The 20,920-nt window shown below is 38.8% G+C and overlaps 1 protein-coding gene across 5 annotated transcripts in view; it reads right to left on the bottom strand.

Moving 5' to 3' along the window:
* FAM53A (family with sequence similarity 53 member A) overlaps positions 1-20,920 on the bottom strand; it is a 99,324-nt gene that overhangs the window by 41,212 nt on the left and 37,192 nt on the right. For all 5 annotated transcript variants that reach the window (XM_074950160.1, XM_074950165.1, XM_074950161.1 and 2 more), the window contains 2 exons: positions 13,581-13,635; positions 9,888-10,690 (listed from right to left, as the gene is read on the bottom strand). In XM_074950160.1, the coding sequence (XP_074806261.1) occupies positions 9,888-10,690; positions 13,581-13,635 (858 nt within the window). The remainder of the gene's footprint in view (positions 1-9,887; positions 10,691-13,580; positions 13,636-20,920) is intronic.

Here is a 20,920-nt window from a genome sequence, read left to right as displayed (position 1 = left end):
ACATCCAGTTTCTGATCATTTTTTCAAAATTAGTCATTTCCACAAATTCTAGTTACACATCTCTTTTAGAGAGTTAAAAGGTTTAAAAACAAGAACAACCCCCCCCCCACATAGTACTTACTGATTGAACACTATATTCAGTATCAATTCTTAAAAGACATCCATCCACCCCATACCAAAAAACCATGCAGTATCTTAGTTGGAACGTATCCCAAGAAGCATACCAGCATTCCACACATACTAAAATTTAAAGCTATGGAGACTGATACAAATAGTCTTTGTATTCTTATCTATCTCAAAATGCCTGTTGTACTGTATATGAATAAGGAGTGGCAAAAATGTTTTCAGGAATAAGTTTCACCCTTAATAAAAGATGACCAAACAAAAATCTTTACCTTGGAGTTAAAGCTTAGTTGTGTTTTAAAAATGGTAAAGGTGTTATTTATTTTGCACAAGAGTATATTGCACTTGTAACTGTCATTTACTTCAACCAATTTAACATCAAGTTTTTAAAAAATTCTCAACAAAATCTTCATTATTGTTTGAGTCCTAAAATGTTCAAGACTGAAAGAGAATTCCTAAGCTTCTCTGGAAGATATAAGAAGCTGAAAAGAAGAGCACATGCCAGTTTGAATGTGTTATGTATGTTTATGTTGTGGGTCAACATTTCCTTATTAAAAGATTGTAATTTCATCAGGTACTATGGTGACTGACACCATGTAAGAACCTAGACAGATTTCTAAATACTATTCCCCATTTCAAATTGAAATGGGATCTTGAATATTTCAATGAGTTAATGCTGCAGAAAATTTTTGGACAGTAAGAAAAATTCTGTAGCCACTTAGTATTTTACAGACATATTTTTATTTAAATCTATTTTATTTTCTATTCTATTCCTTATTGGAAATAAGGCTGTTGGGCCTGTTATGTGGAGGTGCGTGTATGATGGGAATGGACCTAAAAATATCTATAACTAGGGTTCCGAGAAATGTTTTATTTTTCAGGATTTTTTCCTCTTTTATCTATTACAAATGTGTTTTATTTCTTTTTACTATACTTATATATGGTCATTGAGATATATTAATGTAAGTATCTAAATCCAACATTTTCTTATACTACATCATTTCATTAACCATTATTACTCTTAAGACACGCACCAACCCACGCCTCCGTTAACCCACCCCCTCACCCCAAAATGCCCCAGACAGCTCCTTAGGGTTCCCCCCTTGAAATTTACCTAGTACTGCAGTCCACAGATAACTTCCACTTCCCATCCCCACTTAGTGACACAAACCCCACAGGAAATCAGAGATCTTCCCAAACACTACTGCTTCCTACTCCAGTCATAGAATATCAGGGTTGGAAGGGACCTCAGGAGATCATCTAGTCCAACCCCCTGCTCAAAGCAGGACCAATCCCCAACTAAATCATCCCTGCATCACATCCTCAGGGACCTCATCCACCCTTTTTTAAAGGTATATAAATATATTCCTCCTCCCACAATGAACCTCATCCCCCAGTCCCTTTAGCCCCATAAACTGCACCCTACCCCCCCCCCCATTAAGCCCCCATTATTCCCAGGAATCCCTCCCCCTTTACATAGTCTCCCTCTCCAATTCAATCCCCAGAAATCCCAACACTACTGTCCTTAAATATTCCTCTTACTACACTGAGGGTATGTCTATACTACCCGCCTGATCAGCGGGCAGCGATCGATTCAGCGGGGGTTGATTTATCGTGTCTAGACTAGACGCACTAAATCAACCCGCGAGCACTCTGTCAACTCTTGTACTCCAGCACTGCGAGAAGCGCAGGCGGAGTCAACAGGGGAGCGGCAGCAGTCGACTCACCGTAATGAAGACACCGCTGTGAGTAGGTCTAAGTACATCGACTTCAGCTACGTTATTCACGTAGCTGAAGGTGCATAACTTAGATTCTCCCCCCCCCCCCCCCGAGCGTAGACCAGGCCTGAGCCTCAGCCCCTCATTAGCCTTCAGGACCTCTCCCCATCCCCCTTTTATGTATTCCCCTTCCCCACTGAATCCCACCCCCCCCCCACTAGCCTCCTCTAGGGGGTAGTAGGGCCTGGGGAGGGACTTTCAGAGTGAGCCTACCTGGCACTCCCCACATGCCAGGTCACACCACCAGGAGTGGGAGGCCAGGCCTAACTCTATGGGACAGGAGTTGCAGAAGTGACTGCTGGGGGAGCAGGGTTTGTTTTTGTTTTTTTTTTAATTCCTTTTCGTTTTGTGTTATTTCACATTTGTGAAATACATGGGGTTCCATCTAAGACGTGAATGTTTAAGTACACCATGTAGGTATTTTTCAGTGAATCAATAGGCTGTGTTTTTCAGCTGAATCAGGCATTCAGTCTCTGGGAAAGTTCCATCAGTCAATTTTTTCTTCTTTAAATGACTAGTGTTGGAAATTTTTTAGGACTTTGTCTAGCATTTTTCAGATCATGCTAACTCACCTATCAGGGCTTTAACACTGGGACCTTTAAATAGATTTAGATCTGACTACGCATAAGATTTTATTTTTAATTCTACTTTTGCCAAAGAGGCTACCTTACTAATCAATTGACCGTAGGTTCTGTTCTACATGAAATGCAGCATCTAAAAAAAAAAAAAAATCTGACAACCCCCCATCTGGGGGTGGGGAAACTTGGCAAGCCAGTGGAGAACAGCATCCATTATAGGTATAGGCATCATCAATACTTATTTACTACTAGCCTCTGTCACACAGGGAAATGAATGCAGGGAACCTGTGGAGATTAGAAGGTCTGCAGGATAGCAACAGCCCAAAGGAGAGACAGAAATAGACACAGACACATCAAATGAGCAGGATGACTTTTTTCTTGCAGCAGCTAACGGGACCAGGAATCCTCACCACAATGCAGAAATGCAGTTTAACTCATGATAGTGCCACTATCCTAACATGGCAACTTGAATCAATTCAAGTACCAGTATTTATTTTTGCCAGTATTTTAAGTATTGCCCCCTTCTTTGTCCAGGAGGTCTGGGCTGTCCATCATTGTGCATAATTGTTCAGACAGTGTGCCCTTCTTCAGTGCCCACCACAGATATCAAAACTTGACTGGTGGTGCATATGCAGTATAACACATCATGTTATACTGAAGTCACTAAGCAATCCCCTTGCAGCTCAACAAAGATTCCCACCTCGAGTAAAAACAGGCAAAAATGCAGTTATGTGTATATAGCTTTTATTCACAATACACACAATCCCAGCAGTGGATCTTCTGTGGAGAGAAGTGGCTGTATAGTTTGGAAGGCCTCCATTGGAGTAGAAGGAAAACCAATCTCCTTGGGGACAAGCTAGCTAGAGTAGTCAGGAGGGTGTTACTCTAACAAAGAGGACGGTAAAAAGGAAGAAAGATACGAGATCTCAACTAACAAAACTGGAATTCTGAGAACCCAATTAATCAAGGAACCAAAGGACGTAAAAACAATTGAATATACACCAGTGCTAGACACCTGCATAACAGACCACAGAAACTGGATTGCTCATTTAGCAGCATAAATGTGGTCTAGTTAGTATTACTGAAACCTGGTCTGATGATTCGCATGACTGGAACCTTGACATCAATGGTTATAATCTATTTATGAAGGATCAGGTGGCAAAAGGGGAGTGACACTGTCAAAAATAGCATTACCTGTTTCCAAGTCACTGATAACTCGGAAGAAAATTATCTTGAATGCTTATGGATAAACATCTTAATCAATAAAGCGCAATATGGGGTACTGGTGTCTGCTAAAGAGCACCAAATCACACTGTGGAACAAGATGACTAGCTCCTTATGCACCTATTTATAACATGTAGAAAGGAAAAAAAAAAGCTGTGTGATCTTGGGGAATTGTAATTAGAGTGATATGCTCAAGGTCTCAGGTTGCCAATACTAAAATATCCTTGGATTTCCTAAATATTATAGATGACAATTTCCTAACCCAAAAAGTGCTGCAATCAACATGGGGGGATTTTATATTAGACCTTGTATTGACAGATAAAGAGGAAATAATTGCAGAACTAAAAATTAATGATACTGTAGGTACAAGTAATCATGACATGATCGCGTTTATAATGTGGAAACAGAATAAAGTCCAGACCAGTACGTACACACACACAGTTCTTTGAAAGGGGCAATTTCAAAAGGTGAAAACAATTATGAGCCAAATTAGCCGGGAGAAAATTTAAAATCAGGAAAAAGTATGAATGACAACTAAGAATAGTTTAAGAACACTATTAATCTATCAAAAGCCACAGTCTTCCAATGGAGAAAGAAGGCCATATTGGTTAAAAAAATGACCTCGTTTAGAGACAAAGTGAAGGAAGATATAAAAATAAAAAATATATTAACAAATGGAAGAAAGGAGAAGTTGATGGTAGGAATTGTAGAAAACTGACAATGGAATCAAAGGAGCACAAAGAGAAATATATGGCCAGCAGAACTGAGGACAAGAAGATATTAGGAACAAAAAAAACACCCTTAACAGTGGTATTGGTCCATTACTAGATGGAAATGGTAGAATTATCAATAGAAATAATGCAGAAAAGGCAGAAGTGTTCAATAAATGTTTGTTCTGTATTTGGAAAAAACAAATGTAACGATATAACACTTTTTCCTATTCCACTAGTATCTCAGGAGGATGTTAACCAACAGCCACTAAAGTCAGACATTTTCTAAAAATCAGGAGATCAAAAAATCTTGGCTGAAAGATCTTGGAAGAGCTGGCTGAAGAGCTCACTAGATCATTCATGTTAATTTTCATTAAGTCTTGGAACACTGGAGAAGTTTCAGAAGACTGGAAGAAAGCTAATATTTTGACAATATTTAAAAAGGCTAAACAGGATGACCCAGGTAATTATAGGCCTGGCAGCCTGACATTAATCCCAAGCAAGATAAGGATTCAATTAATAAAGAATTAACAGAGGGCAATACAATTAACAAAAATCAACATGGGTTTACAGAAAGTAGATCCTCTCATCTAACTTGATCTTTTAAAAAATGAGATTACAAGATTGGCTGAGAAATAGTGCTGACGTAATATACTTAAGACTTCTGTAAGGTGTTTGACTTGGTACTGCATGACATTTTGATTATAAAGCTAGAGCAATATAAAATTAACATGATCCGCGTTAAATGGATTAAAAATTGGCCAACTGATAAGTCTCAAAATGTAGTTGTAAATGGGGAATTGTCATTGAGTGGGTTTGTTTTAATTTGGGCCCTGCAGGGATCGGTTCTTGGCCGTACACTATTTAACATTTTGTTAATGACCTGGAAGAAAACAAAACCACTGAGAAAGTTTGCAGATGACACAAAAATTGGGGAAGTGGTAAATAATGAAAAAGGACAGATCACAGATACAAAGCAATCTGAATCACTGGGTAAGATGGGTACAAGCAAATAATGTGTGTTTTAATACAACTAGATATAAACATACATCTAGGAACAAAGAATGCAGGCCATACTTATAAGACTTTTTCCAAGGAAGCAGTGACAAAAAAAAATATGGGGAAGGTGGTGGATTCATTTGCATATGAGCTCCCAGTGTGATGCTGTGGCCGAAAGGACTAATGTAATTCTTGGATGCATAAAACAAGGGAATCTTATGTAGCAGTAGAGAGGTTACTTTACCTTTGTATTCAGCACTGTGACAGGGTGCTGAGTAAGGAGGGCTTAATCAGCCCCAAATCAAGGCGGATGGATTGGGGCTGGTTGAAGAGCCCTGGGCTTGCCTGGCAACAAGAAACAGCTGCCAACCTAATTAGCCAGGGGCTATAAAGGCTGGCAGGAAGGAAGCCAGAGGAGGGAGAAGTGGGGAAGAGAAAGGCCAGGCACAGAGAGGGTGGGGCCCTCAAGTCTGCTGCTGGCCAGGCCTGCTGCTGGCAAAGTTTGGCTGTGAAAAACCTATACATAGATAATAAGGTGGTGGTGGGAAACAGCTGTAAATAAAGAGCACGGTGTTTGCAACAACCTGAGAAGTCCCTGACTGATTTGAAAGGGAAGCAGGGGCAGAAACCAGAGGAGCCCAGCTTATGCCTCGCTACAAGCACCAGCACAACTGCTGCAAGAATACTGTGTCCCGTTCTGGTTCTCATAATTCAAAAGAGATGTTGATAAATTGGAGAAAGTTCAGAGACGAGACAAGAATGACTAAAGGGTTAAAAGACATGCCTTATTGTGATAAATAGATTGAGCTCCTTGAATCCAACTTGAAGAGACAAGTAAGGGAGACTTCATTACATGGGGAAACAAATATTTGATAATGGGCTCTTCAATCTAGCAGAGAAAGGTATAACATAATCCAATGGCTGGAAGGTGAAGCTAGACAAATTCAGACTGGAAATAATGCATATTTTTAATATTTTAATTAACCATTAGAACTATTTACCAATGATCATGGTAGCTTCTCCATCACTGGAAGGTTTCATATCAAGATTGGACGTTTTTCTAAAAGATGCTCTACAAACTATTTTGGGGAAGTTGTGGCCTTTGTTATACAAAGGAGGACAGACTAGATGATCACAAAGGTGCCTTTTGGCCTTGGAATCTAACTCAACTACAGCTGTTCCAATTTAAACATCCTGCAAAGATTGCGTCATTTCACCTGAAGTCTACTAAATCTTTGCTGTGCATGCCCTCAGGGTGTGGAACTCATTCCCACATTGAGCTTGCTATTACTCTCAAACTTTAAGCACATCTGAAAACATGCCTTTTTTGAAAGGTTATGGGGATTATTTAGGTTTCAGAGTAACAGCCGTGTTAGTCTGTATTCGCAAAAAGAAAAGGAGTACTTGTGGCACCTTAGAGACTAACCAATTTATTTGAGCATAAGCTTTGCTCAAATCTCAAATAAATTGGTTAGTCTCTAAGGTGCCACAAGTACTCCTTTTCTTTTTGTAGAGGCTTGGAGGCTAGATTATGTAGGTCTTTGCTCAAATTTTTATGCTTAAAATGCAGTGGTGGAGCAGTCCTGGCTTTTGTACAATTATAGATTCTTGTGTATTTACAGCAAACAAACAAGTGGTTTAATTTGCAGGGATAGTGCAATAGTGTTAACCCTATGTAAGGGTGCAGAGACTGTACTAGCAGAAAATAGACCTTCATATGCTATACCATAAAACGTTTCAATAAATTAAAGCACACATTTCTCAGGGTTTCTTCCCGAAAAAAGACTGTTATACCACATATGTATGTGAATATTATATGCTAAAAAATAGTCATTCAAAAATTAGAAATAAAATCAATAGTGGACAAAGTTAACCGAACCACTAATAGTAAAAATGCAAATTGGCTTCAGTTTCTGAAATATTCTTATTTTAGACAATTTAAGCAGGTGCTTAGCTTTTAGTTTGACAGACTTTATTATAGACTAGTATGAGAAACTGGGCAACCTTTGACTAAAACCAAGATTGCCCCTTCTGGCAAATCAAAAACTACCCAAAATGAAGCTTTTTGCAAATAATTTCCCCCAAATCCCACAGCCTATTAGAGGAATGAAATAAATTGTATTTTAATGAGTTTAAATTAATTTACAGTGAGCTTTTTTGGTAAATAAAGCTAATTCCATAATCTGTTTTAGACTTCTGCCAATTGTTAGCACAGGAAGATCTTAGAGGACTGATTAATCAAGACTCACTTGCAATAAGCCTAACTGCATATTTTAGATGAAGTTAAAATTAATAAAAACACTGCTGATCTCACAATCTATTGATATTTTGTGAATAAGGAGCCCTTAAAAGCCAGAAAAAGACTTGTAATCATTGAGAGTTCAACAAAGAACATTTCTTGGCTCCAATCCTGCATCAAGCCTTGCATAGATCCTGCAGCACGTGCCAGGCAGTATCAAGGCCCATGATCTCATTTCAAATTCATGTTCTGTATAGATTTTAACTAAAATTTTTCAAAACTACTTCACATGACAGAGAACCAATAAAATCAATATCAAAAGAAGAGCACTGACTCACATAATACAAAAATATATTAGTCAAGGTCTTATCAAAGAGAATCTTCAATTTATCTGGGGGGATAAATAAAAGGGCTAGCTTAAGATGTTGACATTATAGTTAACAAAGGTTTGCTGAAAAAATTCACTTGGTAAACGAGAAATTTAATGATGACCCTTGGAATTTTTTTTTTTTTTAAATAGTGTTTACTTTCATTAAAGGTTCACACACTACATACCTTTAAAATGGGCTACGATCACATAACTGCAACTCTCCTTCCCCACCCATATAAAATTCATATTATGATTTTATGATTCTTATGAACAAAACAGTAGTAAAACTAAAGCTACCCATCCGACCAATGGTCAGATCATCCCAGGAAACACCAGTTTCAGAAGACTATAAGACTTATTGTCTGCTAAAGGAAGAGGTGGAGTCAATTTTATTCACATCTTGGTATCCTACTCCTGCTACAGTTCCTAAAGTTACCTAATTGTTCTTTTATTTCTCACTGATCATAGAGGTTAATCTGGGCTCAGACACTCTGGGAACAAATACTACCTTTCTGAAACCAAGAAAGTTTGCCTATTTCATATTTGATCTCCCAAATTAATTTTGCTTACCATAATACAATAAAGGTAAGAATCAGTCCAGTTGAAAGACATCCAACAGTTAAAAGTTCATCCCACAGCACTTTACCAGAACTTCCCTATGTCCTCATCTAAAATTCACCAATAACCACAGATTTCCAGGGTCCCACTCCATTCAACTTGTTCCTTTAAAAGATTAGGTAGTTCTTACACTAACATCAAACACAATATTCCTCATCTTATCTTTCATTATCCTTTTAGACTGTCTCCCTCACCAGGCTATCATTAGGATAGCCTTCTTTTGAAGAGGAAGGCAGGTTACATGAATCTCTCCAATGCTGGTGCCAATGAAGTTATGGAAGATGTGTTAAAGGGTGTGGATGATGCTGACCTATGATGACACCATAATGCCAGATTTCTCTCTATGGCCCAAGTGATAGTACTTGATATTGCTCCCATGGACACCAAACAATGGGATTCTATTTTTAACTGCAGCACATGCTTAAATCTACATCAGCACTGCCTAGTTATGGAAATTTTAACCCATGTACAAAGTCTACACTTCCCCCAGCTCACGATTATGCAGATAATGAAAAAAATGGTTACTCAAAGAAAATTCTCACGCCCAGTTGAGTAGGGAAACAGAATTTTGCACAGCTGGTTTAAGGAATGCATTTTTCTAGTACTGTGGGACAATGTTTGGAGAAGCCCTATGAGGATACATCTGTTTCCACTGTTGTCTCTTTATTAGCAGTTTCTTTAACTGCATTCAACTACAGGTTTTGTTGATGCACATTTATCTATGCTGTTGTAATCGGCCAATATATGTTCTGACTCATTTTTTCTTTGACTTACAGAGGTATTAGAGCCTTAAGGGATAACTTAAAGCAGAACATATTTGCATCAAAACAGAATGTTTTATTACTGTATCTAATCCCATCTCATGGGAACAGACTTACTTAACTGACTACTTTTCCCTCCACTTCCTCCCTGAAGTTGCTGTGGCATTTCAGAAGCAAGCCCAAAGTTTTTTTTCTGCTCCAACCCTGTAAAAGTGTTTTTATGCAGCCCTTTGTACAGTATGTAGAAACAGGCTGCAGTGCACAAGCTGGGTCCTAGTAGTAGAGAGTTATAGGTAGCTACAAGGCATGAAGTTAGCGAGTGGCAGAAGCCTAGTTGTATTGCTGGAATTACAAAAGCCAATATTAGCACGCCAATTTATTGGACTTTTACACCCACAGAAGAGTTTGATTTAGCCAACTATTTTCTAGGAATAGCCTGCATGCAACAATTCATTTCTACACTCTACTGAAGAAAGTAAAATCTCACCCGTGTCATTTTAAAAAAGTCTAAAGATGGACGATTCCACCGTACATCCTCCTCCCGTCTGCGCTTTAGCCGGCTTTTCTTTTCATTCAGGACACAAGGCTGTGAGCGGCATCTCAGCAAGCCCTGACGCCGGCTGAGCTCTGGTGTGGAGGTGGGAGTGCTGTTGGCTGAAGGCAAGAGGTTTCCAGTCTCGGTGATGTGCTCCTGTGAGAGGGAGAGGCGACGCCTAGGGTTAAAGTCACAAGGTCCTCCAGAATTCCAACGGATACTTGAACTTGTGCTTCCCTCACTACTGTCCACAAAGCCGCTGCTCGCAGAGGAAGGTCGGGGTACTGGAGACGTATTGAAGCTGGTGATAGTGAAGACATTATTTAAGGACAGAACATTTTGTGGCAAGCTGATACTTGTGCTTCTCTGTAAGTTTGCACTCCCATGACTGTTGCAGCGCTGCAAGGTGGCACTGCCACCGCTGTTGCATCGTCTCTTTGATACAGGAGTCCAGACTTTTGAACTGCCGGGTTTCCATGGTGACCGACAGCGAGCCAATTCATCTGGCTCAGAGAGCGACCTGCAGTGTCGTTTGGTAGGCGGAGCCAATGGCTGCCCCGAGTTTTCATTAAGGTTTAGTTCACTTATCCATCCTGACACCATAGATGTGCTGGAAGATTCCTGCTGCCATTGCAGACTCACGTTGTTAGCTGTGCCTCTACTGAATGGGCACACTGGGAAAGGGTAAGCTGAATTTTTGGTCGCGTCAGCTTGGACTGGACAACCCCCATTTAAAGCTTTCCAAGGGCTCTCTTCTAAAGAAGAAAAATGTAAGGGAACAGAAAAAAAATAGGACACAGTTAGCCTACATTAATAGAGATATTATTTGGGTAAAAACGAATAAGTTGGAAGTCCTAATTCTCTTAGCTGTGAAGGTGACACTTAACTCTGCATCTTCACCAAAACCCAACCCTCTAACATGAGCTAGTTTTGAAGGGGAAGATTACTATGGGAGAATTCTGGGATTTCAGAGTAAAACAAACAAAAAAAACAAAAAAACAGTATGCACAAATTCTCTTGAAGTCTTCCTGAAGTAACATTACAACTCTATATCCTAATACCCAACCTTTGTACTTCAGTATAGCTACTGTGAAAATGTGAATTACTTTTGCACATTAAGAGCTATTGATAGATTAGCTCTAAATCATTTACAAAGGACAGCACTCTCAGCACACCATTTTGTACGTAAAAAAACTTGCACAATAGAATGTTGATATTAATAAGCACTAGTGGCAAATTTACCTGCTGCTCCACAGTCTACAAAAAATATATTGCCATTGAGACCAGTAGCACTGAACCACCATAAATAGGGTTGAGCTGGTTCAACAAATCTTGTGAAAAATCCAGCAGGTTGGAGGGCTTTTTTGCTTAACACCAATTAAAATCTAGCAGATAAGTATGACCATTTTAAGCCTATAGGGACCACAGATAATTTTGTTTTTCTCCATAATGGAGATATACTGCATACGTAAAGCCAAATAGTTATAGGTTTGGAGTGTTTTTTCTTTCAAGACACCACATTATGGAAATCCAAGGCTTATGTGATGTGTGTTCATTCTTTATAATGTGACTAAAAGCTTTAAAAATAAAGTATTGAGAAATCTTATTTTAGGAACTGTTAGTTAAGATTGTTTTTTGGATAGTGGAACATTTGTCCCTCCCACTCATATCATGACACAAAGCCTCTGAAAGCCCTAAGTTAAAGGCCACCATTCCCCTTATTTTACACTTTTTTAAAACCTTAATTTTACTGTGAATACAGACAGCCCACAGTGTACAACTTATGATCTGAAGTGGCAATGCTGGGTTGGAGGGAAAAAAAAAGTCTGCCAGCCAAGCCTCACTCTTTTGTGAAGCTTTTCTTTGAGAACATTTTGCACATTTTACAGCTGTTCCCCTACATTATAGAGTGAAGCACAAGAGGAACTACAACAGAGGCCTAGGATTTGCAAATTGAAAGGCATATCATTGTCCTGCTGGCCAGTTAACAGCTCTTCATGCTTGGCTAGAAAATTTGCTAATTTAAACCAATTAGCCAAGTAAATTTCACTCATCCTGGGGGTGTGGTAATAGAGGATGAATTAAAAGTTTTGGGACACCCAAAGGTCTTTCCCAAGTAAGTTTTTAAAGCCTGTAATAAGAAGTAATGAAGATAAAAACTTCATCACACTAAAGTATATTAGAGCACAGTAGTACTTTTAAAGCTGGAGGTAAAAATTCTTCTAGGTTCACTGATTAATAATATTTTATATATGGATCTTGAAGATGGTCAGGAAAGCAAACCCATGTTCACAGGTGACTCTAAACCTCGGACTGCCAGAAGACTGGAAGGGAAGATGGGATGGATCACTCCCACTGCCCTATTCTATATGCTCCCCCTGAAGCTGATATAGTGGCCCCTGTTGGGAGACAGGATACTGGGCTAGATAGACCATTGGTTTTACCCAGTATGAAAGGTTTTATATTTCCACTGCAGCTTTTTTTTTTTTTTTTTTAAATAAAGTACCAACAGGCGAAAGTTGATTTGTTAAATGCTTTGAGGGTTGCAAACCCAAGTAGCTACAAGTCCAGACAGCTGGCCTATGCAAATATATATTAGAATTCCTTTGTCCTCCTTCCTCCAGTCTTTCAGATGGGTACAGTCATATGTGTTTTGCCTTAATTAAACTGTAAGCTCTTCTGGGCAGGAACCATCCTTAATTCAGTGTGAATAAAGCACCTAATACAGTGAGGCCCTGATCCTGCCTGGGACTTCGAGACACTACTGTAATGCAAATTTTGTTAGCATCTAGTTTTAAGATCTCTTAAAAAGTCTGGTTCATGTTAAACAACAAGCAAAAAAAACCCCAGAAAACTGCTCAAAGTCACTGATGATTTTACAGTAAGTGTGCTGAGACTAGTGTTGTTTGTATGATGCTGTTGTAAGATTGTGTGACTGCTGTCCCCTCGAGAACCTCAAAGAAACAAAGATCAGGGTCTCAGGAGACAATCCTACTGAGTAAATGAAATGTACCACCCCTTATAAAGAAATTAAGCGGATGTAAAATTTCAACTTTTCCCATCAATAAGTCAAAGATGTTAAAAAAAAAAAACCCACCCACAACATGGCAGTAAGAATGAAGAAACATAGAACAGTAACCAGATATCCCAGGACAAAAACACCACACACACACAAAACATGCAAGTTTTCCTACATCAAATGACACTGGACATGAACTTTGTTTGCATCACGTTAACAGGTATTTGAGAGCGAATTTATGGTTTATTCTATATTGCAAAGCCCTATTTTTATATGAAGACGTGTAAAGAAGTTAAAGGTGTGGTTTTCTGCTATGAAGAAAGCCTGAAGAGAAAGCCTTGACAGGACAAAACGGTAGTTTCTCTGCATTTGTACATCACAACAGATATTGAACAACAAACATGTAACAAGGGGTGTTACTATGCAAAGCAGATCACAAGTACAAAAATTAACAACCAGTGATTCCCAGTATTGTTCCAAGACCCACATAAGCCAGGAGGCTGTATAAGAGCATGCTCCAATCCCCTCCACCTTATTTCAGTAGAAAGGCTGCTTACTATACCAATTACCTCAGTAAAAATACGGCTACGATTTCAGGGGGAAAAACAAAAAACAAAAAAACTTACCATTGATTTCGAAAGGGAACAAGCTGCCACTTTTGTTCAGCTTCTCAGATGAGTACTGAAATTAATCAGAAAAAAAATTTCAACACCATACAACTACACATGGTGTGAAAGGTAGCGAGCATAAGCCTTAAGGAAAATTTAAAATATTTAAAAATAATATAGATCTATAGCGAAACTGGGAATAATTAATGGAATGACCATGTTTCTGGTTGGGAGTCTTAAAAAACTCTAGTCTAAGTTACTGGTAATTAAAAAAAAACTAAGTTTTCAATTTTTGGTACAGTGCTATATCAGAATCCAAAATATCTTTCAAAAAGCTTTCAAGTATTTTCTGGGTTGAAATATGAACCAAATAAAGTAATTCCAAAGTTGAATGAATCTATTCCTAACTCCCAAAAAAAGAATAGAGAGCTTTGGATCCACACCTAAAAATTATTGAACAAAACAGCAGGAAATTGAAATTTAAGAAGCTGTTGTCTGAATTTTCATGCTCCTATGGTATTGAAAATTCAGCATACCTGAACAGCTTTACTAAAGCCATTCTAGTCTTTTAGGTGAACACAAATTTAGACTCTAATACATAACTAAGGACTGGATAAACATATGACATTTATAGGGAAAAATATTTGTTGCCCTTTAAGAGTGTGTTTTGCTATGTTTTACTGATCTTTTAGCAAATCTTCTGTGGATTTTGCCCTTTAAAAAGTAGACTTTTGACAATAAAATTGAATGGTTGCCAAAGAATAGCTTCAGTTTTTCATACAAATCATTGCAAAAATTGATCAGATACATCATGTTAATGTAACTTCTAGGTATGGTTACTATATGTGCATTCTATAAAGTCCTTAGAAACAAGTCTACTGCGTAGTAAGGAGAATTTGTATACTCAGCTTGTCTTCACTACCGGGGAGATTGATGCTGTTGCTATCTATGCAAAGTGAAGACTCGCTAAATCGATGGCAGAATGCTCTCCGGTCGACTCCGGTACTCCAGCTCTGCGAGAGGAGTAATGTAAGTTGACTGGAGAGCGTCTCCCATCAATGCAGCGCAATGAAGACACTGCGGTAAGTCGACCTAAGCTACATCAACTCTGATTACGTTATTCACGTAGCTAGAGTATCGTAACTTAGGTTGACTTACCCCAATAGTGTAAACAAGGCCTCAATGTTTTTCCTCCCAGTTATCATAAATTTAGATGGAAAAGTGACTAGATTTGTCTCAGATATGTAGTGTAGCTTGATATCGAGCCTCCTAATAACTAAAAGGCAAATTAATAACACTCAGATTGTTGTAGAGTTTTTCTGGGGATGGGGAGGAAGGACTGATCAATTTAAAAACATGCCCTCTTTAAAAAAGCTTTTTTTGGACCTCGCTCTCAGTATTAAGCCAAAAAAAGATAGTATTGTTCAGAGACTTCCTTCCAGATACAAGTTCAGTTTTAAGTAAACATCCTTGGGCAATGGAGCATTTTTGCTGTTTGCCACAAAGTGCAGCTGGCAGCTTTAAAACCTTGAACTTCAAATTCACAACTAAGATACTGAGTAGTGAAAGGACAGCTTGCTTTCTTTAAAAAAATCCTACCCCACTACCTACCACCCAAAAATGTCTCCATGTCTTATAGACTTTTGTCTATGCTTTTTATCCTATATTTTCTATATCTGCAGATGCATTTTCAACTAGCTACTTAATAAAGCACAATCTTTTTCCAGAAACAGCAAGAGTCTTAGGATACCAGGACTAATTTAGGTTTCAAAGTTTTAATCTTGAGACTGGTAAGGAACATTTATTCATTCGTGTTCATCTTGTAAAACTGAATTTTCCCAGTTACATAGTCTATAACTTTATTAATATGTAATATAATCATTTGTGCTAAACTAGGAGTGAGGCACTCTTCTGTTCTATCTACTAATTTGAGATAGGTTTCAGAGTAACAGCCGTGTTAGTCTGTATTTGCAAAAAGAAAAAAGGAGTACTTGTGGCACCTTAGAGACTAACCAATTTGAGCATAAGCTTTCGTGAGCTACAGCTCACTTCATCGGATGCATCCGATGAAGTGAGCTGTAGCTCACGAAAGCTTATGCTCAAATAAATTGGTTAGTCTCTAAGGTACCACAAGTACTCCTTTAATTTGAGATAGAAACTCACACTATTATTGTTTTGAGGAGCAAGTGTGGACAGAGTGACAATGTGACAAATTTAAAAAGACTTTTAACTAGGTTATTTAAAGATCTCCCCTCCCCTCCAAATTCAGATTATCATAGGCATTTCAAGTATACTTATAACTGACAACTGTGTGCTAGAGAAAATTACAGAACCAAGTTTTGGGGAAAACCATAGCTCTAGGGAGGAGGGTGTACATACACACAGTTTATGTCATATTATATAATGAAAACCAAGGTATACTTCATGAGTTTCCATCAGCTTCAATTATACCTTGTCTTTTGCTTTAAACTGGAAACAGTATTATCTGTATGCCTTGCACTGGGATTGACTAGAATCCTACTGGAAAACTAGAAACAATTTAAGGTCCCATTTGGAGAAATGGCAAAACCTGTGTCTCAAACCATCCCTTGAAAAATGACAAGTCAGTAGAACGTTCCTTCGATTTATATAAGTACAGTATTTGCATTTTAGGGCAGATTACAAAATTATATTTTGTGAAGCACAATGCTATGGAAATTCAAACTATTAAAACATGGAAACAAGAATACTTAAATCTTAGAAAACTGTACATCTTCAACCACAAAAAAAGTAAAGGACTGAGAGGTAAGTAAATCTTTAAATAGCCTTTTTAAAAAAAGGACTCATTAAGAAACCCAAAAAACCTGGATCAGTTGGACTAAGGGCTCAAATTTGGACCACATATTTAGAAGGGCCAAAAAAACCAATAGCAAATCACAGAATTGATCCCAAATTTCTTGGGTGGGCCATCATTAACTGAATGCCCAGATGCTTCCAGAGAGATCTGGAAAGAATACATTTATTTTTTAAAATATTTGCAGTTAGAGCGACCAGACAGCAAGTATGAAAAATCGGGACAGGCTGGGGAGGTTTATAGGAGCCTATATAAGAAAAAGACCCAAAAATCAGGACTGTTCCTATAAAATCAGGACATCTGGTGACCCTATTTGTAGTCCAGTTATTTGATCAGCTTCATGTTCTAACTAATTGTAAACCAAGCAATCTTACAGTCTGTTAGATCTTTAGCAGTTAAAACATAATTAAGAGTTGGAAAAAAACATCTAATACAAATGTCTGGAGAACATGGTAATCATTCTTACACAGTACAGTACAGGTCAGAGGCCCTGTCTAATAGTCATAGCTACCTCCATCAGTCCTTTCTTTCTCTCCGCTGCAAACAACTCTTCATAGATGGGGGAAAAATGGTTAGACTGATTCTTTACAAGCATTCACTTCAGACAACACAAATCACAGGTAAAATTACCTTTTTACATAAATTATCTGCATTAGTAATTACTGTAACAGATACTCATTCTTTGCAGACCAGGGTTCAATAATTCTCTCTCTCAAAAAAAGTCAACATACCATCTAGGAAAGGGAGAAGAAATCATTGGGTCCTTCGTGCATGCACGAAGATACCACCATGATAAGATCTTTACTGTATGAGCCTTCAAGTGCCCACGCACTGTCAATGTATCAAGGGATGTTTAATTAAGCCTTCTCCCAAATCTAGCCTTCAAATCTTTCCACTGGTGGTTGGGTCCAGGAGACTCTTCCATTGCAAATTTTTCTATACAAACTAGCCTAAGTAGTACTGGCTTATTTAAAAGCCTTCTACCTTGGTTATATGTCAATATCCTAAAACTTGAAGTCATAGGTATTACTATTCAGCATTTCCTTCCTTCCTTCGCATACCAAAGCTCACTTCCATGAAAAAAGTCATTACAAAAAAAAAAAAAGGCAGCCCCAACATGAGAACCATCAGACCAAAAGCAGCAGTACCAGCAGATAAAACCTCTGACTATTCTTACCAGCTTGGATAAACTTATTCTGTATGTCAGCCACATCTGCTCAAGGAAAAAGAGTTTACAAAGCTCACTAGCCATACCCTCAACCTAAGGGGATTGTAGTATATTTTCAGCACGTTCTGTAGATATACTTTCATAACAGCCAGAAATCATCTAGTCCAATTTATAGCTCCAGATATAAAGATCGCAGAGCCCGCCTTTCTGACTCTCTAGCATGGTCCCTGGTTTTATGGCTTCCTCTTCCTAAAGGACAAAAGGGCGAGACAATAAGACATCAATAATACTAGCTCTGCTTTTGGCCCTTAAATCCATAGTCTCCCCAGCTACTGGAAGAGCTATCTAGTCTTCTCTTGAGTATTCCACTCACCAGTAATCTCCTACCTCAGGATCTAATTCTTCATACCCAGCAGGCCCAAAGTCCTCTTGAAACATGTGACCTTATTTTTAGAAGTGTTGGGCATTGAAAACTATTTCTGTATGCATATCAGTCGGTGTCTCTGAACCAGAATATTTCAGAATTAGTTCCAAAAATTAAGTGGCCAGAATGTCATGACTAATGAAATATCTATCACCTTTTCCAGAAGAGCATCAATTTTGCAAGTCAAATGCACTACTTGTTTTACATGCCCCCTCCCCCAAAAAAGAAATACTTAAAGCAACTATTGGACTATTAACACTACTACACAATGGTCTTGGTGGCGGCACAGGAAGAGCATAACTTCTCATGGTGACCTCCACAAGACTGCTACATGGGCTTCTTTCTTCATCTGCAAGTAACACTAGACAGATGTTGCTTCATCTGTCTATGCTATTTTCAGAAGTCAGCTCTGGCAGCTCTCTCAATCCCATCTGCCTCTTATTTTTCTTTTCCCCTCCCCCCCCTTTCCTTTCTTCTGTTCCTACTGCTTGCTTTGTCCTATCAGTCTTCTACTCTCCAGATAAGCGGATATGCTGAGCATGACAACAGAACTTTCTTTCCCATCTGTAAATTGGTACTGTATGTAGTACATAATCAGGAGGAGCAACTCTTGTCTGTTATGTTAGTGCCCTAGAGCCACCTACTGAAAACGATCAGTCTTCAGAAATAGTCTCTTGGTACCCACAGCACTCAAACTATCTTTCTAGGTTCTTCATCATCAAGAAAGCCTTTACAGAGTTCCTTCTCTCAGAGGAGAAGCCATCCTGATCTGAGATTACCAGAGTATGAGAAAGAAAAAATTTCTCAGTAATGACAGATAAGCAGTCATAAACAACACACACTAATTATGGGTTTTGGTGTCCCAGAAACAGGTTCTTGTAGCACCCAGATAGGATAAACGAAGATTCATGATGGAAGTCCAAGCCATAGCACTTACTAAAACTACATCAGTGGTCTCCAAAGTGGGGTGCGCGTACCCCATGGGGTGCGCAAGACAATCGGATTGGGGGCGCAGCAGGAGGAGCACCGCCAGAGCAAAGGGGCAGCACGGCAGGAGGAGCACAGCCGAAGGGGTGGGGAAGGGGAGCACGGCCCTGAGTCCTCCGGCCCGTGGAGGAGCAGGGGCAGCTGTGCAGCCAGCGGCCGCAAAGAACCGGCACTTTCCCCTTCAAAGCCAGCCGGAGAGAAGCGGCGCTTTGAAGGGGAAAGCGCCGCTTCTCTCCGGCCACTGGCTGCACGGCTGCCCCTATTCCTCCTGAGTCCTCCGGCTCGTGCACGCAGGGCTGCATTCCAAAAGGGGCTTTAGAGCTGCAGGCCAGGGCCCCGGTGCCCCCTGAGCCCAGGGCCCTGAAGCCCCTGCGTTCCGGGTGGCCCTGCCTGCTGTTGGGGGAGGGGGCAGCTCCCAGAATCATGGCCATGGGGGTGGTGCTGCGCAGAGCAACCTGCACCAAACAGGAGCTACCCCAGGTAAGTGCTCTGCACCTCCTGCCTGCCCCAGCCCTGAGCCTCCTCCCACACCCTAACTCCCTCCCAGACCCCACCCTGAGTGCCCGCTGTATCACAAAGTGTTAAACCAAGATTTTCAAAAATAATAAAGCATATTCAATCACATTGCTCTCACTAATATTTGTTTTTAGTGAGAGCAAAAAGGTTTTGTACCATTAATATATAAAATAAAATTTTTTTAAAATATTATTTTATCTTTATCTCAGTTTAATTTCTATGTTTTGTGTATGTTTTATAATTTACATAATATATTACAGTAGTACATGTATATAATTTATACATAAATATACATATATTGGGGTGCGTGCTCAAAATTTTTTTTTTTTACACTGATAGGGGTGCGCGATCAAAAAAGTTTGGAGACCACCGAACTATATAGACAAGTCATGTCGTTGTCCTCCAAGACCCCTTGAAGGGAACTCCTCTAGCCAAATGTGCCTTAACATGACCCAGAAGAGTGAGGTCCACTGAAGAAACAAAGAAATTTAGACAGAATGATTTACCTTGTTCTCTTGTACACAGCCTGAATTATATATATTTGTGTATATATATATATTTATATATATTTGTGTCAGTGTCATACTGAAATTCAAAAAGGCTCTAGTCTACTTCAGAGAAAAAAAGCCCTTTCCATTTCTAATTTAAGACCTCAATGAAAAAGGACACTGGCAGAAAGAGGCAAGATCGTGGTAGAATGTCACAGGTGATTCAAATCACAGATTTTAAATCTTGTTTTAAATTGGCAAGCAGGAAACCTTGATTTAAATCAATTTAACTGTTTTACATTTGCACTTTTTTGCTATTTGTCTAAAGAAAGGTTGATTTTTACTGGTTGGTAACCATTAAAACATGTTGATTTAGAACAAATTATAACATTTTACTCTAAATTTGGTGATTTTTTTGGTAACCAAGAGGATACATTTTGTATCGCTATGGTTTATTTAAGCAATTTATTCTGATGTTTAGCTTACTTTTTTTTTTTTAAATACGATGTTTGAAAATGGTGAATGATACGTTAGGACTGTATAGGGAGCCTCGGCACCTATTATATGATGATTCATTTTTTACTTGTGATTTGTGTCAAACCCTTTTGGATGGAAATTCAATTAACATGCACAAGAGCAGCATTATAATATTTTTAGCTAAATGAAGCATCTTAAATAGCTGGATACATAAGAAAGTTTATTAAATGTGTTTTTCATTTAAAGCTAGCTGATTTATTAAAGGACGTATTACCTGTAGTTCATGAACTGATTATTTCTCGCCACTATGTTCAAGATTTTTGAACTAGTAGATCTCATCTTTTCACACCTAGTTTTTTTTGCAGATTGAAAAGGGAAAAAACAAAGTTTTCCCGCTTTTTCAATTCCCAGTTGGTTTCTTAATTTGGGATGAACTAGTCTTTGACCTGAACTAGTTGAATGAAC

The sequence above is a fragment of the Natator depressus genome, chromosome 4 (assembly GCF_965152275.1).
Source record: "Natator depressus isolate rNatDep1 chromosome 4, rNatDep2.hap1, whole genome shotgun sequence".
Taxonomy (NCBI): Eukaryota; Metazoa; Chordata; order Testudines; family Cheloniidae; genus Natator; species Natator depressus.
This window is presented reverse-complemented; position numbering and strand designations above follow the sequence as displayed.